Source organism: Phoca vitulina, unplaced genomic scaffold, assembly GCF_004348235.1.
Source record: "Phoca vitulina isolate PV1807 unplaced genomic scaffold, GSC_HSeal_1.0 scaffold2, whole genome shotgun sequence".
Lineage (NCBI taxonomy): Eukaryota > Metazoa > Chordata > Mammalia > Carnivora > Phocidae > Phoca > Phoca vitulina.
The window spans coordinates 64,410,984-64,428,740 of record NW_022589705.1 but is presented as its reverse complement, the minus strand read 5'-3'; the positions used below and the strand labels follow the sequence as shown (position 1 = coordinate 64,428,740).

The following is a 17,757-nucleotide window of genomic DNA, read 5'->3' as shown; positions in this document are numbered from 1 at the left end:
CAGGAGTGAGCTGCAGGTAATGGTCTAGAGCGAGAGAAAGCAGTTTTGAGTGGAGTGCAGGGGTTGGAGGTGTGGCTGGACACAGAGGCAGGGGCCAGGCTGCCTGGTTATCTGTGCAGACAAACACAGGATTCCCTGAAAGCAAAGCAGCTGGGGGCAGCTATCACTGGGGGCTCATGCAAATTGCATGAGAATCATCCTCCTAGCTTCTCCTTTAACTTTATAGTTGCAAGCACCAGGAGGCCTCTTCCTGCTGCTCTGAGGTCTCAGCAGCACCCCCTGGGTGTGTATTAGCAGAGGTTTCTTAGCCCCTCTCCCCCTTCCCAGGGCAGAGGGCAGGGCGATATTTGCCTGAATTGAGGCTGTATCCAGCCCACCCACCTCCTGAGGCAAGACACTTAGCCAACCCCTGACATTTAGAGTCCTTCAAAGTAGCTTGATCTGGGCTGGGGTTGAGGAAAGGAAGAGTCTGACTTTCCAGGGCAGCTTTGCCCCCTCTTTCTTCCTTCCTGCCCCACCCTGGAGCGGTGACCCCCTCTACCCCATTCTCTCCTGTATTTCCCCTCTCCTTATGTCGACTCCCCCAACCAGGCCTCACCCCTCAAAATGAGCCCTTCCCCACATCCAGGTGAAATGGAGAGGGCTCTGGGCTTGGGAAATGAGAAGTTAGGGATCTAGTTCCGCCTTTGCTACCAATTTGCTGTATGACCTTGGGCAAGTCAGCCTTCCCTCTGGGTTTCCCTCTCTGGTAAACGGACTTTTAAGACCTACAGTCCAATTTTGGGATAAATGACTTAAGTCTTTTATTTACTGGAGGGAAAGAAAAACAGCACACCCAGCATGCAATGCAAAGGGTGGGTGGAGTGTATGGATTAATGGTCTTTTGGAGAACGGTGAGGCAGGAAGCAGGTCGGCTGTGCGGAGCAGGATGCAAGCGCTGTTGTCAAGGGTTCAGGCTTTCAGTTATGAGGAGCTCAGAGCAGGAAGAGGGCAAGATGCTTTGGGCTCCTGAGAAGCCTTCTTTCTGGAGGAGGCGGGATCTCAGCAAGGATTTCAAGCATGAGTACAGGTTGGGAAAGGAAGCAAGCATGCGCGAAGAGTCCGGAGGTTATGAGTCTCTGGATGAGTTTGCCAAAGGGGTGGGGTGGAGAAAGGGCCCTCTGGTCCTAGACCTGGTCTTCCAGTTCCTGACTCTCTGCGTGGACGCGCCGCTCCTCCAGAGGTCGCTGTTCCCCAGGAATCGGTCACCGGGTCTACATGGCAAGGCCGAGACGCCCTCTGGTCCCCTCGCTCTGCTTCTGTGGGGCTTACGCGGCTCCGCACGGGCTCCAGAGGGGTCAGGCACCCGGCATCATTTCCCCAACCACGCAGGGGCTTACGGTTTCACCAGCAACCCTGCCTGGGGCTCCGAAAGGCTAAACGCGACGGCGCGCGCGTGTGCGTGTTGCGCCGGTTACCGGGTTCGGACGGCTGGGCCCCTCCTCCCTTCCCTCCCGCCTTGCCCCACTTCAGGGCTGCGGAAGGGCGTCCGGGTCCCGAGGTCTTGCTGCTCCAGCGGGTGGCCTCCAGTTGGTGGGCAGGAGGCCGCCGCTACACTCTTCCCGGCTCTCCGCCGCGCCGTGCCCGTGCGCTCTCCTCTCTCTCCCCGCTCTCGTCCCAAACCCACACCCAGGCTTGCACCCTCACACATCCTCCTTCCCCGCCAGGGCCTGGAGTGGGTTCGCAGTCCCAGCCACGTCGCGCCGCTTCCGGCGCTGGGGCAGAGCGGTGGGTTTGGCCGGCGAGGCTTCCAGGGCAGTCCCCGCACCTATCGTGCGGTTGGCAGGGGAGCACTCGGGACAGGCGCGGGTCGGACACACAGAGCCACCGGCGTCCGGAGGGGCACACGCACGTGGAGGGAGGAGAAACAGACCCTCGTTCGCAAAAACCCGGGACGCACTTAGACAGTAGGGGCACTCAGACCTGAGGCTGACGCTCCGACACACCTGGAAGCGTCCCCTCTCCCTTGCCCCCAGCTGTGCGTCTCCCCAGCGAGGGGAGCCTGTCGCACCGCGGTCGCTGCGAAGCCAGAGTCCCAGGTTGGGCGGCTGCGGAGCCGCGCTGTTTTCACCCTTGCCTGGGCCCGCAACCCTCTTCCCGCGAACCAGAGTCGACAGGCTCCGCAGCTCGCCCGGGTCTCAACCGCTGCTCGGTGCTGGGGCTCAAGGGAGCCCCCCCACTACGTAGTCCCAGGATAGGGGTGCCGGGAGGCGGCTGTGGCCAGGCACGGTGAAAGAAGAGAAATACATTTCTTCTGAGAAGTGGGGGGTACGTGGAGGTGTGGGGAGCAGTTCAGAGGCGCTGGGGGGAGGGCGGGTGGTCGGCTGGGGCGAAGGCGCACAGGCGGGGAGCCCTGTCATTTCTCTGCTTGTTGTGGGTCCGGCCTCTCTCTGAACTCTGACCCCGGGGCCCTGCTCCTGTGTGTGGGGAGCCCCGCCGCCTGAGGTTCTTCCCCTCAGGTCTCCCGATCTGGAATCTCCCGCCTCCCGCCCGGGCCAAAGGAGCCGATCGCTCTGGAACAGGCGGAGATCTGGGTGAAGAAAAGGGTCCGGAGATGCCCCGGCTTCGGCCAAACAACTGTCTCCCCCATCCCCCACCCCCGAGCTGCAGCCGATGGCGGAACGGGAAGAGGGGGCGGCTGCGCGGGTGTCGCAGCTTTCCCCGAGACTGGCAAGGTTTGTGAATAAAATTAGAGAAGTGTGCGGGCGTGGTGTCCCCCTGCCCGGCTGAGGCCGTACTGTGCTCGCAGAATTCACCCGGCGGGGAGGCCGCGCCTGAGGTCGGTCCGCTCCGCGTCCCGCCTCCTGCTCGCTCAGCGCCGCTCTTCGCCACTTTGGCGATTGACTTCATTATATTCTCAAAACCATCTGATAGCTGTCGTTTTCCCTAAGTCGAGAACAGCACGTCTACGGCGACCATAAGAAGCCAAGGGAGGAGCCATAAAAGGAGGGACACCACTGATAGCCAGCAACACATCACAATAAACATGCAACAACTCCCTGGTTGTCCGGGCATTTTGGGGTGGACCCCCCTCCCAACAGGCGCCCCCAAAAGCCTCCTTCCAGTTGTTTCTTGGCTATGCGAAGGAGGTAGCGAAATAGTAAGGCAGAGGAAGGAGAAGGCCAGACCCTACTAGGGACACTGTAGCCAAGGCCCACAGAGCCTGTTGCCTTCTGCTTCTTGGAAGCTTCAGGCGTGGGCGCTGAAGCATAGGTTCTCCTGGGAGGGAAGTGACAGAGTCACCCAGATAGCAAATGTGACCGGAAGGCTTGGAAGAGGCTGAGCCCACAGGTGGGAAAGGCTGGTGCCAGCGGAGAAGTGCAGAAAACGGAATAAATTCCCAAGGTCCCCCTCGACCTTCTCCCAGCCCCCAGTTCACCTACTCCTGGCATTGTTCAAGACAAACTGGCCCTTCTAGATTTACACTAAAACCTTGGGAGGGATGAGAGGTTCCTAGAAACACCTCTCCCGAGCTTGGTGAGGGGCTAAGCAGAGTTATTTGGATAAGTAAAGCAGTTCTGGCCTCTGAGTCTTGACACCTGGGTCCAACCAACCCTGGGAGTGGCGTGGGGGGGCTTCAAGAGCCTGGCCAAGTCACATGATCTCCAGAGCCTGTTTGCACTCCTGTAAAAGTGTATGTTTGAAGGGTCCGATGATTCCTTAAGATCATGTCCCGGCCCCACACTGCAGAACAGGGACTAAGGGCCTGTATCGCTTCCCCCCCAACCTGGGCCTCAGCAAGCAGCGAGTGTGCAGCAGAACCAGGCAGAGGCAAGAGCCCACAGCCACAGCGGCTCTGTAGAGTCTTGCCTGGACCTTCAGAACCCAGGACATGTGGGCAGCAAATGCCTCAGCCAGCCTGACCCTGAAGCTGGGCAGGAGGCCGGAGCCTGGGGAGCCAGAAAGTGCTGGCAAGGGAGGAAGGGACTGGCGAATGCCTGCCATTTTAGAAATGGAGACATTCAGAAGGTGAGGTGTAGTAAGCTGAGGCCAATGTTGATTTTCCTCTCCATTTTCTTAGATACTAGCAGGGCAGAGCTGGGCTGGAGCTGATATGCCGTAGACAGTGTGGGCTACCTGTGAGTACCAGAGAGAGCTCCACGAAGTAATACACAAGCTTGGGGTAGGTGTAGGGTTACCAGATAAAATAAATCTGCTAAATCTAGCAATCCTAGGTATGTGAGTTTATTTGGACTCATGCAAAAAACTTCTTTCCAACCCTCGCCCCCCACCTTTTTCTCTGGAGGGCCTTATCACCTAGAAAAGGGCCACTACCCCTGCCCAATTGCTTGTCCATGGTTTGAAGACTGGACCTCTTCTCATCTTCCTGAGGACAGTCTGTTTATGCAGACCCTGCATACCAGGTGGATCCCCTTGGTCTGAGGAGTGTGTGTAGGGGGAACAGAGGACTTTCTCCCCCAGGACAGGGGCAGTCAGACCTGCTTCCACTGTCCTCTGCTCTTAGTCAGATGGCTTGAGAGGATGGAGACCTCCATCATGAAGATTAAGTGACAAGCACCTGGCCCTGCTCTATCTTGTAGGAGCCTAGGTGAGTTTCTTCCCCTCTCTGGGCCTCTGGTTGCCCCACCCCACCCCCCTCTGGGCCTCTGGTTGTGGAATGGGAAATTTAGATTTACACTAGATTATTCCTTAGGCTGGAAACTGTTAGATGAAAGAATGTATCCACCCTCACAACAATCCTGCTGAACTACAGCTTGCAGGGGCCTGGCGATCCCTCACACCCTGCTTCCAGCACTTATCTATAGGGGATCTGATTCAGCACAGTGACCAGAGAGGGTTAGATAACGCAGTTACCCCAGTAGGGGTAACCCAGTGGAGGGCTAGACCATAGCTTGAGATCCAGGTGGGAGACTACACCCCCACCTGCTTTCTCTCTCCCCAAGAGTCTGCAAAGTGCTCTCAATACCCTCTTCATAAGTAGCCTAGAGTGATATAGCTACTTTTAGGTATTAGTCATGAGGTAGGTGCTTTTAAATCTCATTTTTACAGAGGAAGAAACAGAAGCAAAAAGAGTTTAAGAAATGTATCCAAGATGACAGAGCTCGTAAATAAGCAAGCCAGGACCAGAATCCCAGCAGCCTAATTTCAGGGTTCCTGCTCTTAACTACTAGGCAAAGCAGGAAACTGAGGCTGGGTAGGGGAAGTAGCTTGCTGATTGTCATACAGCCTTGCGACAGCTGAGGGCAGCTGGGTCTCGGGCCTCGCCTGCCGGAGATCTGACCACTGCGCGGCGCTGGCGGGGCAGCAGCCCGTCTATCAGCTCAGTTCTTGCCCACGACCAGCGCCTACCACCCCTGTCACCGCTCAGGGTTGAGATGGGCCCAGTCTACTGGTGGCTGGGTTCCTGGCCAGGGGAGAAAGGAGCCTAATGGGCTGGGCAGAAACCCGGCTCGTAAGAAGAAGGGCACAGGACCAACCTTGTGTGCACGGGCTCCTGAGAGACGAGACAACGCGGGCCTGGGGCTGAGGTCAGGGTTCATTGAGGAAGGTGTCTGTCGGGGTCCTGTGGCCGGTCCGTAGAGCCTACAAGTCCGGCCAGAAAGGGGGAGCAGCCCTGCAGTGCGACTGGGGGTAGGGAAATGGAGCGAGGGATTCTCGGACCCACGAAGAGATAGCCAGACAAATGCAGAGTTTCCACAGGAAACAAGGCAGAGATTCACCGAAGGCGAGAGACACAGAGTCACAGAGCCCAAGACAAACGGATACCCGGACCGAAAAGGGCAGGGTGCAAGCAAACTCAGATCGATGGATCGGTCCGCGCTCCCGGAATGCGGCCGAAGCGCCGCACAGAAGCTTCGGGGAGAGGGCGACGGACAGGCGACGCGCTCCCCGGGTCTCCCCGCACACACTCCTGCGTCCGGGGTCCCGCGCCGCGGCAAGAGGATGTGTGGCGGGGTCTCGGCTTTGGAAGGGAGGAGAGGGGCGCAGCCGGAATCTCTCACCTCTCCGAGGCCCGAGGCTGAGAGCGCCAAGTTTGCTCCTCGCGGTCACTCAAGTGCGTCTCCCCTTGGGCCGGAAGCCACTCGGGATCCGGCGGGCCCAGCTCGGGCGGCTTAGGTCGGGCCGTCTCAGGCTCCCGCTCGAGCTCCAACTGCGCTTCGGCCTTGGTGGCCCAGGGCGCTGCCTTGGGTAGATGAAGGGTGGGGGCTGTCGCTACTTCTCCCGGCTCCGTTTGGCGCCCGCGTGGACCTTAACATCCAGGGGCTGAGCGCACTGGCTCCAGGCGGCGGCTCCGGGGAGCGGAGCGTTTGCGGGATCTGCGGGCAGAGGAGGACCCGCCTCCAGCCACCCGAGCCAGCTCCCGCCGCGGCGGCTGTTTGTTCCCGCCGGGCCCCTCCGCCGAGGCAGTCCGCCCGCCCCCTCCCGCCCCGCCCCACCCCGCTCTGGGAGCTCCGCCCCGGGTTCGCGCTCTTCCGCCTTAGGCAGCCGCGAGGCGGGAGGGACTAATTCCCCTACCCTCCATCCCGGGGGCACTGGGGGCCGACACCGGCCAGGGTCAGGGGCAGCCTCAGCTCCTTCCGCCCACGCCCCGGGTGCAGGCGCCCGGCTCCGGCTCCCGGGGCGGCGGAGAGAGCAGCCAGTCGGGTGCTCACCGAGAGGTGAGAGCGGCGAGTTGGGCCACGAGGGGTCGCTGCGGAGCTGGGGGACACCCCTCCCTCCCCGCCTCAGTCCCCCGCCCCCTCCCCGCCCGCGCGCAAAACACACTCGCCCCAGAGGCAGCGCGGCGGAGCCCGAGCCGCGGTCGGAGCGGAGCCGGAGAACGGCGGTGGCGGCGGCGGCACCATGACCCTGGGCAGCTGCTGCTGCGAGATCATGTCCTCCGAGAGCTCCCCGGCCGCGCTGTCCGAGGCCGACGCAGACATAGACGTGGTGGGCGGCGGCGGCGGCAGCGGTGGGGGGGAGCTCCCTGCCCGCTCCGGGCCCCGCGCCCCCCGGGACGTGCTCCCCCACGGCTCCGAGCCTCCTCCGGAGGAAACCGAGGCGGACGCAGCCGAGGACGAGGAGGAGTCCGGCGGCTGCTCGGACGGCGAGCCCCGCGCTCTAGCGCCCCGGGGGGCGGCGGCCGCAGCGGGAAGCCCCGGGCCAGGCGCGGCGGCGGCCCGGGGCGCGGCGGGGCCCGGGCCGGGACCGCCGTCGGGGGGCACGGCGACGCGGAGCCCGCTGGTGAAGCCGCCCTACTCGTACATCGCGCTCATCACCATGGCCATCCTGCAGAGCCCCAAGAAGCGCCTGACGCTGAGCGAGATCTGCGAGTTCATCAGCGGCCGCTTCCCCTACTATCGGGAGAAGTTCCCTGCTTGGCAGAACAGCATCCGCCACAACCTCTCGCTCAACGACTGCTTCGTCAAGATTCCCCGCGAGCCGGGCAACCCGGGCAAGGGCAACTACTGGACGCTGGACCCGGAGTCGGCCGACATGTTTGACAACGGCAGCTTCCTGCGGCGCCGCAAGCGCTTCAAGCGGCAGCCGCTACCGCCGCCGCATCCACACACGCACCCTCATCCGGAGCTGCTGTTGCGTGGCGGGGCTGCGGCGGCGGGGGACCCCGGCGCCTTCCTGCCGGGCTTCGCCGCTTATGGCGCCTACGGTTACGGCTACGGCTTGGCGCTCCCGGCCTACGGCGCACCCCCACCGGGCCCGGCCCCGCACCCGCATCCACACCCGCACGCCTTCGCTTTCGCCGCCGCCGCCGCGCCTTGCCAGCTGTCGGTACCCCCAGGCCGCGCCGCTGCTCCTCCACCCGGACCTCCGACGGCCTCGGTGTTCGCGGGCGCAGCCTCGGCTCCGGCCCCTGCGCCTGCCCCGGGCACAGGGTCGGGCCCCGGCCCCGCAGGCCTGCCCGCCTTCCTGGGCGCCGAGCTGGGCTGCGCCAAAGCCTTCTACCCCGCGTCGCTGAGCCCTCCCGCAGCCGGCACCGCGGCTGGTCTGTCTACCGCACTCCTGCGCCAGGGCCTCAAGACGGACGCGGGCGGTGGTGCGGGCGCCGGGGGCACCGGGGCCGGGCAGAGGCCTTCCTTCTCTATAGACCACATCATGGGCCACGGTGGCGGCGGGGCAGCACCCCCGGGCGGAGGCGAGGGCTCCCCGGGATCGCCTTTCGCGGCGGCGGCGGGTCCTGGGGGTCAAGCCCAGGTCTTGGCCATGCTGACTGCCCCAGCCCTGGCTCCAGTGGCCGGCCACATCCGCCTCTCGCACCCCGGGGACGCGCTCCTGTCCTCAGGGCCCCCGTTTGCCAGCAAAGTCGCCGGCCTCAGTGGCTGCCACTTCTGACCACGTAGAGCTCAGGGCCGGTAAGGCCCGCACTCAGCCTCTCCCGGGAGCTCCTGCGGTCCCAGCGGAACTCAGGGAGTCTATTTATGAAGAGTCTCCAGACCTTGGGCCGGCGCTCGTGACTTGGCACTTCAGGCTCCACGCTCGGAATTTTGCCGATAGTTGGGACGAAGCGGGCTCCATCGCTCAGGGAGAGGCCCAGGTCTATGCGATGAAGTCGCAAGCCATGATCCCACTCCAATATGAGCAGTAAAAGGGGCGGGGGGAACCTTCACTTTTTCCCAGCCTCTGCGCCTCTCAGAGGCCCGGGAGGAATGCTTTCCCGGAGAGATGTCTGCCCAGGCCCTGCAGATTCCGCCAGAAACACCCAACTGCGCAGAGAGGTCTCCCTTTCTGCCTCTCCCTCACTCCTTCCCCAACTTTGAGGCACTGCTTGCCCAATATTATAATTTAAAGATACCTATTATCCGCTTTGTGCTTAAAAGAAATTTTCAACTTTTTTTTCTTGCTGTTCTCCAAGGAAGTTAGTTTTCTCTGAAGCCTAAAGCAGTGTCTACACAAGCGAAGTTGAACCGGAGAGGTTGAGCGAGGGGTCTCCACAATCCCCGCAGAAACCCCGGATCCCACCACACTGAGGAACATCCTCCCTCTTTAGTGTTGGGGTGCTTTTGAAGGAACTTTTCCCCTTTCCCATGGCCGGCTGGGTCCAGCCATCCAGGGCCAGCGGCCCTCTCAGCGCTCTGCTCTGTCCCAGGCCCTGGGATATTTATTGTAGCTAAAGGCAATGAGGTTGGGGTGGGAGAGGAGGGTCTGGGTCAAGGACTGGAGAGGTGGGGATGGGGTGGGTGAGGGCACATCCCGTGGCAGGGGGTCCTGTAATTATGTGTAAATATCTGTACAGCGGGCCGCTATCTGCGTTCTCTGTCCACTGGGTGTGCATTGATTTAGACTTCTCTGTGAAATCGTCTGATGGTTTGTGTGGAAGAAAAAAATCTGTCTTCCCCCCCCATTCCCATTGGTGTCAGTTGAATAAATGTATGTGAACTCCAGCAGTCACCAGCTCTGTCTGCTTGCCTGCACTTCCCTTTCCCAGTTGGGGCTCTCTCAGACACCCAGCTCCCGGGTAGAGAGGGAGTGGGGAAGGGCCCTGGGCAGCCCAGACAGGTAAAGGAGGGCTTGGGCTTATTGGATGCAGGGAATATTGTGGCCTCGGCCTTTGGGTGGTGATGGGGCCAGGACTCTGGGAAGCCTGTGACCCCGTAGCACTTTCATTTTCGCTCTGGTCCTAAATGTCTGCCTGGGGTTTTACACAGAGGTTTTGTTTCAAATGCACCTGGGGATTCTCATCTTCTGGTTTAGACTTTAGCGTGGCAGGGGCTTATCTGGGTGCCCAGTGCTCATGGACACTGTATCCACTAAGTACAGTTTGAGTGAATTGTGTGTCTTGATGCATATTCTGTATGCCTCTGCGTGCGGAGGCTTTCATGGAGCTTATGGTTCCTGTTTGTGTTTCTGAGGGTCATCGTGTATCCTTGCTTTTTGTCCTCCTTTGGGGTGGGGAGTGAGTTGTATTTTAGGATATCTGCATTTTTATTTCTTTGTGTGTTCATGAATGTGTGTCCCTATGTTTGTGATTCTCTGTCACTGTCTTTTTCTGGGTCCTTAAGAGGAGAGAGACCTCTCTTTAGCCACTGTAGAGCCTTTTTTGGACCCCCCTCCCTCCTGTTGTTGTGGACAGGTCTGAATGAAAAGATTGAATGGGGGGGGGACTGTGAAACTCTTCTTTCCTCTGGCCTGAGAGGGTTAGAAGTGCACTATGAGCCAAAGGAGAGAGGCAGTGCGGTCCTACTCTGTTAAGCCAAACCTTCCCAACCCTTGAGCCATGCTCACAGCCAGAACCTACTGCCGGAGTGCAAAACCATCGGGAGTTATGGCTGGGGCCTTCCATAAGCCCAGTGAGTCTCCCAGCTTGCTGCCTGTGCCTGGGACTCCAGCTGGCCGGACTCAAGAGCATGTTGGGCAGGAGGGGACGCTTTGGGTGGAACAAAGATGGTTACTCAGCTCTGTTCATTCAACGGAGGACATAGGAGAGAAGGAGAAATGTGGAGGTACAGAACGAGGCATTTTAGCCATTGCGGGAAAATAGACACATGCTGAGGGCGAGTGTTGGGCTAGAGTGACAGCGAGAAGGAGGAAGAGAGGGTCAGGGAACCAGCTTTGGAGAAGTTGAGAGGGGCAGTCAGGGAGAAGCCCCACAGGCCTCTTTAGCTAGATTCCCAGGCATTAGCAACAGCAGGAAAGGAGGAGGAGGTAGAGGACTGAGTGCCCTAGGGGAGGAGGGTCAGAATCAGGATCAGGGTAGGGAGAATGCACCAGGGCTGAGGAACAGTGGTTGCAACTCCTAAGTCAGCTGATTCCCCAACAGAGGAGAGACAAGTTTGGAGGCGCAGGTAGTAAATGTAGCCCCTTTGCCAGAGGCGAGGTGCTCTCTCCTCCATCTCCTTGAGAGACTGTAGGAGGGTGGGGAGGTCGAATGCAGTGGGCCACCTTCCCATGATTTTATCAAACAGTCCACGAGAAGAAAGGTTAGAGTTAGTGGTAGAAAGGGAAATGCCTGCTGATACTGGGATAATGGCTCTGGCGGGCTGCTTGGTTGACTTCCGTTGCTGAGTTTGATTTCATTTCTTTTCATTTGAGGAAGGTTGAACATGACTGTGTGTGTGTTTGCCCTCAATAAAGCATTTTGTAGCTTACATGATCTCATTTACCATGAATATGTCACTCCCAGATATTAGGTTGGAGCTTCAAGTAAAAGATTTATCAGTTGGTTTTTCCTCTTTAAAGGAGAGAAAATTAAGTCAGCCAGAATTCATATCTGATGGTGGATAGGCAGATGAGATACTGCCTCAGTCGCTATTTCCAGGAGAAGCAGCAGATCCTTCTGGACTCCTCAGTGTGTTTGTGAAGTAAATGTGTGTGTGTAAATTCATCTGAGCATGTTGCTTGTATGTATATGTGTGTCTTTCCTATCAGGAAGAGGTAGAAATAGGATCGGGCAAGAGTGAGCTACACCCTTCCAGGGGCTTCTAAGAAGCTTGAGGCCCCAGACCCGTGACTCAGATCCCAGTTTCCCTATGGGTCAAGAAGGCCAGATCTGGCTCAGATTATGGCTGAGGACTGGGAGCCACAAAGAAGCCACAGTTGCCCAACTGGGCTTGAAAAATACAGAAAAAAAAAAAATTGCTGAGAGATCTTCACTACTGAAGGCAGGGGAGAAGGGAGGGTCTTTAGAATTTGAGACTCCTTTAGGTTGTGTGGGCCCAGAACCTGTAAATTAGAAACTGGCAAGGACCCACCTGGGACCTGGACTGTAGGGAAGAGCAAGAAGGATGAGAGGATTGCAGATTTGTATGGTAGAGCCCTCTGTCCCCACCCCCAACACCCCCAGACCAGAGGGACTCTAAGTGGTTCCTTCCCGCCCTGTGGGTGCAAAGGGTGGGTGTTCAGTGTAAGGTGCCTTACTTAGGAGACCAGCTCACTGGGGGGAGAAATAGCCATCCCATCAGGAGCAGCTTCTGTGGGTTCCCTTCCTGTCTGGGTGGAGACAGCTGAGCCATTACCCCCACAGGCCCCAACAATCGGTGACAATAAGAAAATATCCAGGGCACACCTTCATCTCTCGAGGTGAGAAAAAAAAATGCTAAGAAATCGGCCTGGGGTTCAGAGAGTGCTGTCGAGAGCGGGCAGTTTAAAGAGGAAGAAAATTGGCGAATTTCACTGGTCAATTTCACTTCATTTCGTTCAATTTCGTTCAATTTCATTCCTTTTCATCCGGCGCCGGGAGGCCCGAGGCCACAAGGAGGGGGAGGGGTCTTTCCGGACAGAATTTACCCCATCTTGCAGATTTACTTTCTATGGCTGAGAACAGCCTTGATTCTCAAACTTTGACATACGTCTTTCAGCCACGGCTAGGGGCAGGGATTTTATTTTATTGAGGGGCATTTGGTTTGGGTGATCGAGGCACATCGGTGAACCTCTCCCTACTTCTCTCTTGCAGCCCAATTAAAGTGGTTAATTCTTTTCACCGCCGATTCCTCCCCATCTTTCTTTTCTCCTGGGGCTCCCCGGACCACCCAGGAGCCGGAGTTGAGGTGGGGGCGGACACTTCCCCTCCATATCCAATTTGTTCTCGCCACAGCGGGCGCGTCTTCGTGGTTACAAAGCGCTTTTCCCCTGATGACTTTTTTCCCCTTTTCAAAAACACTTCTCTCTCTCCCCTTCAACTAGCAACCCTCCCCAGGCCCACCCCTCCTCCCTCTCCGCTCGGGTTTATTTAAACTTCGCCTCCTCCAGAGCCGCCGTAGCGCGCACTTAATGAAGTTGAAGGCTCGGTGAGCCCGGGTGAAGAGGGTTTGGAATCCGTTGAAAGGGGCGTTTTTGTGACACTGATTGGGGCGGGGGTGGGGGCGGTCGCGGACCAGACAATGACCGATCAGGCGGGTTTTCCTTCGCATAGGGTCAGGCGAATAAAGGCGCCGACGCTGTTTAAACGAGGGACCTTGCAAGAGAAAGGGAGAAAAGATTTTGAGTGTGGAGCGTGCCTCGTAGGATTTCGAGCGGTTGGAGCAGACAGCTCGCGTAGGGTTTTTACGGACCGGATTCGGAGTTTAATTCATACCCCGCGCGTACCGCCAAAGAGAAGAGAGGCGAGTTTGGGTTTGTGCGTAAATTATTACGATACGTGGTTCCAAAGGTTGTCTAGGCTAAGGACTGGAGATGTGTCCAGGAGGACCAACCGGGATGATGAGACCCAGCTCACATTTGTCCTCGGGGCTGGCGCTCTCAGATTTATGGAGAAACGATGAAAGAGACCTTGAGGTGGGCAGAGGTCGTACAGGATAATTCAGCCTCCTAAGCTTTGCGTCTATCAGGGTATTTGAGAGCAAAACAAATGTTCACTGGAGTTTCGGAGCGGATGATTCTGTTCTTTAAGGTCGGATAGACCCGTCCCAACGTAGAAAGCTGTAGGGAGGACAGAGGTTCCTAGCTCAAGTTTCCGCAACCAATTTTTCCGCGAGCTGGTGGGCGCGGCGCAGCGCGGGGCGGAGCGGGCACCGCCTCCTTTCCTAGCCGACTGAGCTGTGCGGGCCGGACGCTGCGGCCGCGCCGGAGGCCAAGACGCTTCGGACCGCTGCGAAGCCAGGCGGTTTCCTCCGGTGCCTGCGTCCCCGGGTTGCCCTGGGCGCCGACATCCTTGGGGTTGTTACCCACCCGCGCGGGGTTCCTAGCTCGGAGTCCCCGGTCTCCGCCAAGCGCTCTCTTTTCGCTCCACACGGACTCCGAGCGGAAGTCCCTCGCTGTCTGCGTCCTCGCGTTGCTCCTTGCCGCGGGGGTCTACGCCGGGTGCCCTCCTGCCGGCCACGGACAGCCTCCTCGCCGCAATTTCGTACTCCTGGAGGGGGTCGACAGGGTCCCGGTCTTCACCCCCGCCCTCCAGCTGTTGGGAGATGCGCGGCTGACGAGGGGTACGCAGCGGACCCCGCGGGAGCGGCTGCGGAGATGCGAATAGTTGCCGCTACAGGGGTCTCGCGCGTTTTGCCTTAGGAAGCTGGGGCCCTGTAGGTCTGAGCTGTTTCCCCGATGCTGGAAAATCTCCTTAGACTGGTCTCACTTCCGGGACATTTCTGTCTACGCAGGGAGAAGTATCGTTGGCATTGCGGTTGGACGGATTTTAGGACTGGAAAAGACAAATTATTGGGGGAAACTATATTTAAATCCGTCCCTTTGATTCTGTCCCTTCCTAAAAATCACACTGCCTTGAAAAGCGTATTTCAAATGATCTGTGTAGACACTGCCAAATAGTGTGTGGAGGGGTGGGGGGCGCTGAGGGTATAGGAGTGGGGATTATTGTCCACGTTAATTCCTGCCGCTTACAGAGTACCCTCGCTTTGCACTCCTTTACCCCGGCAGGTGTCGGTGCTCCTAGGACTCCTGGACTTAGATGCCCCATCCCATTCGGATGCAGATGTGTCGGGTCCCTGCTGGTGTGGGGAGATCCCCCACCCCCTGCAGCCCACTTTGGTCCTTCCCTGCCCGCGGGGTCGCCTCTTCTCTGGGCCCTGTGGGTTCCCATCTCGAGGTGCAGAGTTCTATGCAAATGTTTCCATCTTTATGGGCCAGTTCTGGCTTCCCCAAGAGTCACCCCAGTCAAAGAGGGCCGCTGGTGAGGTTATTGCTTAAATTAGCCTCAGAGCCAGAAGGCAGGAGCCACTTTCTGCGCTGGAGCGGAAGGGACCAGGCCGCGATCGTACCGCGGATCAGTTGCGGAGTCTCGGAGTGGACCCAAAGACCTGGACTCCGTGTACGAGGAGTCGGATCCCAGGGCTTGGAGGGCTGGCTTTTTGCCCAGTTCCCAACGTCCTGGCCGCTCTGGCCAGTCACGCTTTGTGGAGCCCCAGGCAAGCGGGAGGATCGGGGACCATTCTGAGTGTCCTTTTGCAAACCCATGGGTCTTCGATATAGCAATGCGAGGGCAGATGGACTGCTAGGCCGCTTCCGGGTTCTGATCCACTCCGGGCAGCAGCTCTGGCTTCTGATCTGCATACCCTGCACCTCCGTCCCTCCGTTCCTCTGTCGATCACCTGAAGATCGTGAGGCCAGCGTCAGGGCTCAGTCTGTGTCCAAGAACAGTTTTCCTGCCTGAGGAGTTACCTGGTAAGGATCAAACTGGGGCAAGTTAATTTGCCTCCAGTCCTGGAGATCGCTTTCCTCTCTGATTCCTCCTTCTTTCCACAGATATTTATTGAGCACCTACTGTGTGCTGGGCATCGTGCCAGAGATACAAACAAGGAACATCTGCCTAGCATCATTACACTCAAACTAACTTAGGTAGTTGAGAAGCAAAAGACAGGCAAAACAAATGATTATCACCATATTTGAGGTAAAAAAATGTTCGGTGTTTTAAGAGTTAAGGATGGTAGTTCTACTTTATGATGAGGGTACCAGGTATCACAGCCCAGGGTGTGTCTGTGCTTTTTGGGTTTTTGGGGTCTGTGACTGTGTATATGTTTGTGTATGAGAGAGGACCTGAACATACCAGTGTGCATGGGTGACTGTGCTTGGGGAGGAATATTTGTGAGTGACTGTGTGTGCTAACATGTACATTTGTGACTGTATCAGTTTGAGTCCAAGCGTGTGGTCCCCCCTTCTTGGGTGGCTGAAGCAGAGGCTGGAGGGGGGTGGGTGTGGAGGACTGGGGTGAAAGGGTTAGGAATGGGTCTCTGCAGGAGTGTAGAGAAGGAGGCCTCAGTTTTAAGCCTCTTTTCCTATTCTTCGAGCAAAGGCAGGGGCCATCCATCTTCTCCCGACTTCCTTCCCCACTGCTGACAAGGCTGGAGCACCCAGTGAGGGTGCTGAGAGGCACAGTGACTTGACCAACAGTGGAGCAGGCTGGTCTCCTCCTGACGCTCCTGCTTCCTCCCTTTCCTGCTGGTGTCTAGCCCTCTTAGCCTGCCTTCGGTTCAGGATGGCTCCAGGTTGTTCTAGAGTAGCCAAGAGGCTCCATTGTCTGGCCTGGGACCTGCTTTCATGCCAGGTGCTGCGGGCCTCCTTCCCTGCAGCCTGCACCTAGGGACTAGGTCTGTGGTCCTGGGGAACTTTGGAGCCTCCCCTTCCATTCCCAGGAAACTATCCTTCTGCAGCCAGGGGGTGCGTGCAGTCTGTGGAGCCAGGAACACCGGAGTTTGCAAGGTTTTCAAGTCTAACATTGAGCTGATGGGCAAACAGGTCTGGAGGAGGGCTAAGGGAGGGGTTTGCCCAAGGTTGCTCAGCAGGATGCTGGTGTAAAGTTGGAGCCTGCCGCCTCTCCGCACCAGCATTGGTAACTGAAGCATTAGGCTAGATATTCTGAGGAAACTAAAAATCTCCCCTTATACTCTAGGGAAACCTCAAGTGTTGTCGGGGCTATGGATTGCTTCTGAATCTTCCTTCCTTCCCAGAGGCAGGATGTGAGCCTAGCTGAGATCCAAGTGTGGGAGAACAGTCAATTATCCAGATAAATCAGGGCATGAAATCGGTTGCCCTAAAGTGAACGAGGTGCTGGCAGCAGTGAGGAGGAGCGTGGGGAGTGTGGGTGAGCAGTGGCATTGTGCGCTCCGCCGCATTCTCGGTTCCTGGGCCGGGACGGCAGCCCCGTCCTTCCCCAGCCTCAGGCTGTGCCGAAGGTTGGGCACCAGCTTGGCTTCGAGGAAGGAGTTGGGGGGGGGGGGTCAGAGTTTTCCAGTCAGTCACCTCTTTCCCTGCAGTGGCATCCCTCATGCCCTACTTCTGTGAGTCTGTTGTTGGTGAATCAGTCGGCCCACCTGGCTATTCCAAGCCTTGCTTCCCGTGCCCCCTGGGACTCTAAACTTTTTAGGCAGTGGTGAATAAATGAAGAAAATCAAGAAAATGGGGGCCATCTGGGCCTGAGGCAGCCCTGGCTGGAGCCATTCCTTCCTGGTCAGGAGGTGTTGGTTGAGCTTCTGGGCTTTGAGAGTTAGAGATCTGGGGGAGTGTTGGCCTGTGTGTGTGTGGGGGGGAGATGGGGGGGAGAGTGTTAGAGAGTGTGTGCGCGAGAGGCATGCAGCAATAAGGATTCTGAGTTATACTTAGCCTGGAAGGTACCAGAGATCTGGTGCCTCTTTCCCCCTCCTTAGTCTTCATTTTAGTACCTGCCCTGAAGATGATTAATTATCTAATACTGGCAGCTGAGAAGGGGAGGAGAGAGGAGTCGTGATTCCAGCCGGGGTGCTGACTCTCTTGTGATATTGGGCCAGTAGTTCTCACCCTCACCGAACCTCAGTTTCTCTGTCTGAGAAATGGAGCTGGAATATATTGGTCTGGACCCACCTTCTGAGTCCGGGGTCAGTAGCTCCGCCCAGCTCCTCCCTCTAGTTTGCTGGAGTTCTCACTCCTCCTTGGCTCTCTGTGCAGCAAGGGTACAGGATGGGACAGTACTAGCCCACCACAGGTTATGCGGGGACTCCAGAGACACAGACCAGGTGGCTGCCTCCTCGGGGCTTCCGCTACAAGGGGCAGGGGAAAGACTTGGCTCCCTCCTTTCTCGACCCCAGGGGCTTCCACCCAAGACCTTGGGATTTCTCCTCCTCTGGCAGGGCCAGAGACAGGTGGCCAAGGGTCCGTGGATGCCTCAGTTCCTCTGTTCTGCATGAAACTGTCTCCTTTGTGGAAGATAGGGAGTGTGGGTGAATGTGAAGGTGACTTCCCACCCGGCAGCCCACTGAGCTCTCAGCCCTGTCCGATGTGTGTCTGGCACAGGGATAGGGTGGCATGGAGTAGAAGGTTCTTGTCCCTGTTCATCCTGGCCCCCCTTTTCCTGGGAACCTCTGGGGGAATGTTTGAGTGTTTAGGGGGAGGCAAGAGAGGCAG

General features: G+C 58.0%; 1 protein-coding gene across 1 annotated transcript; it reads left to right on the top strand.

The window, feature by feature from the left end:
* The first annotated feature begins 6,843 nt into the window (after window positions 1-6,843).
* FOXD2 (forkhead box D2) lies at window positions 6,844-8,331 on the top strand. Its single transcript, XM_032416901.1, has one exon. It carries the CDS (start codon window positions 6,844-6,846, stop codon window positions 8,329-8,331), a length of 1,488 nt encoding a protein of 495 aa, XP_032272792.1.
* The last annotated feature ends 9,426 nt before the right edge of the window (window positions 8,332-17,757 follow it).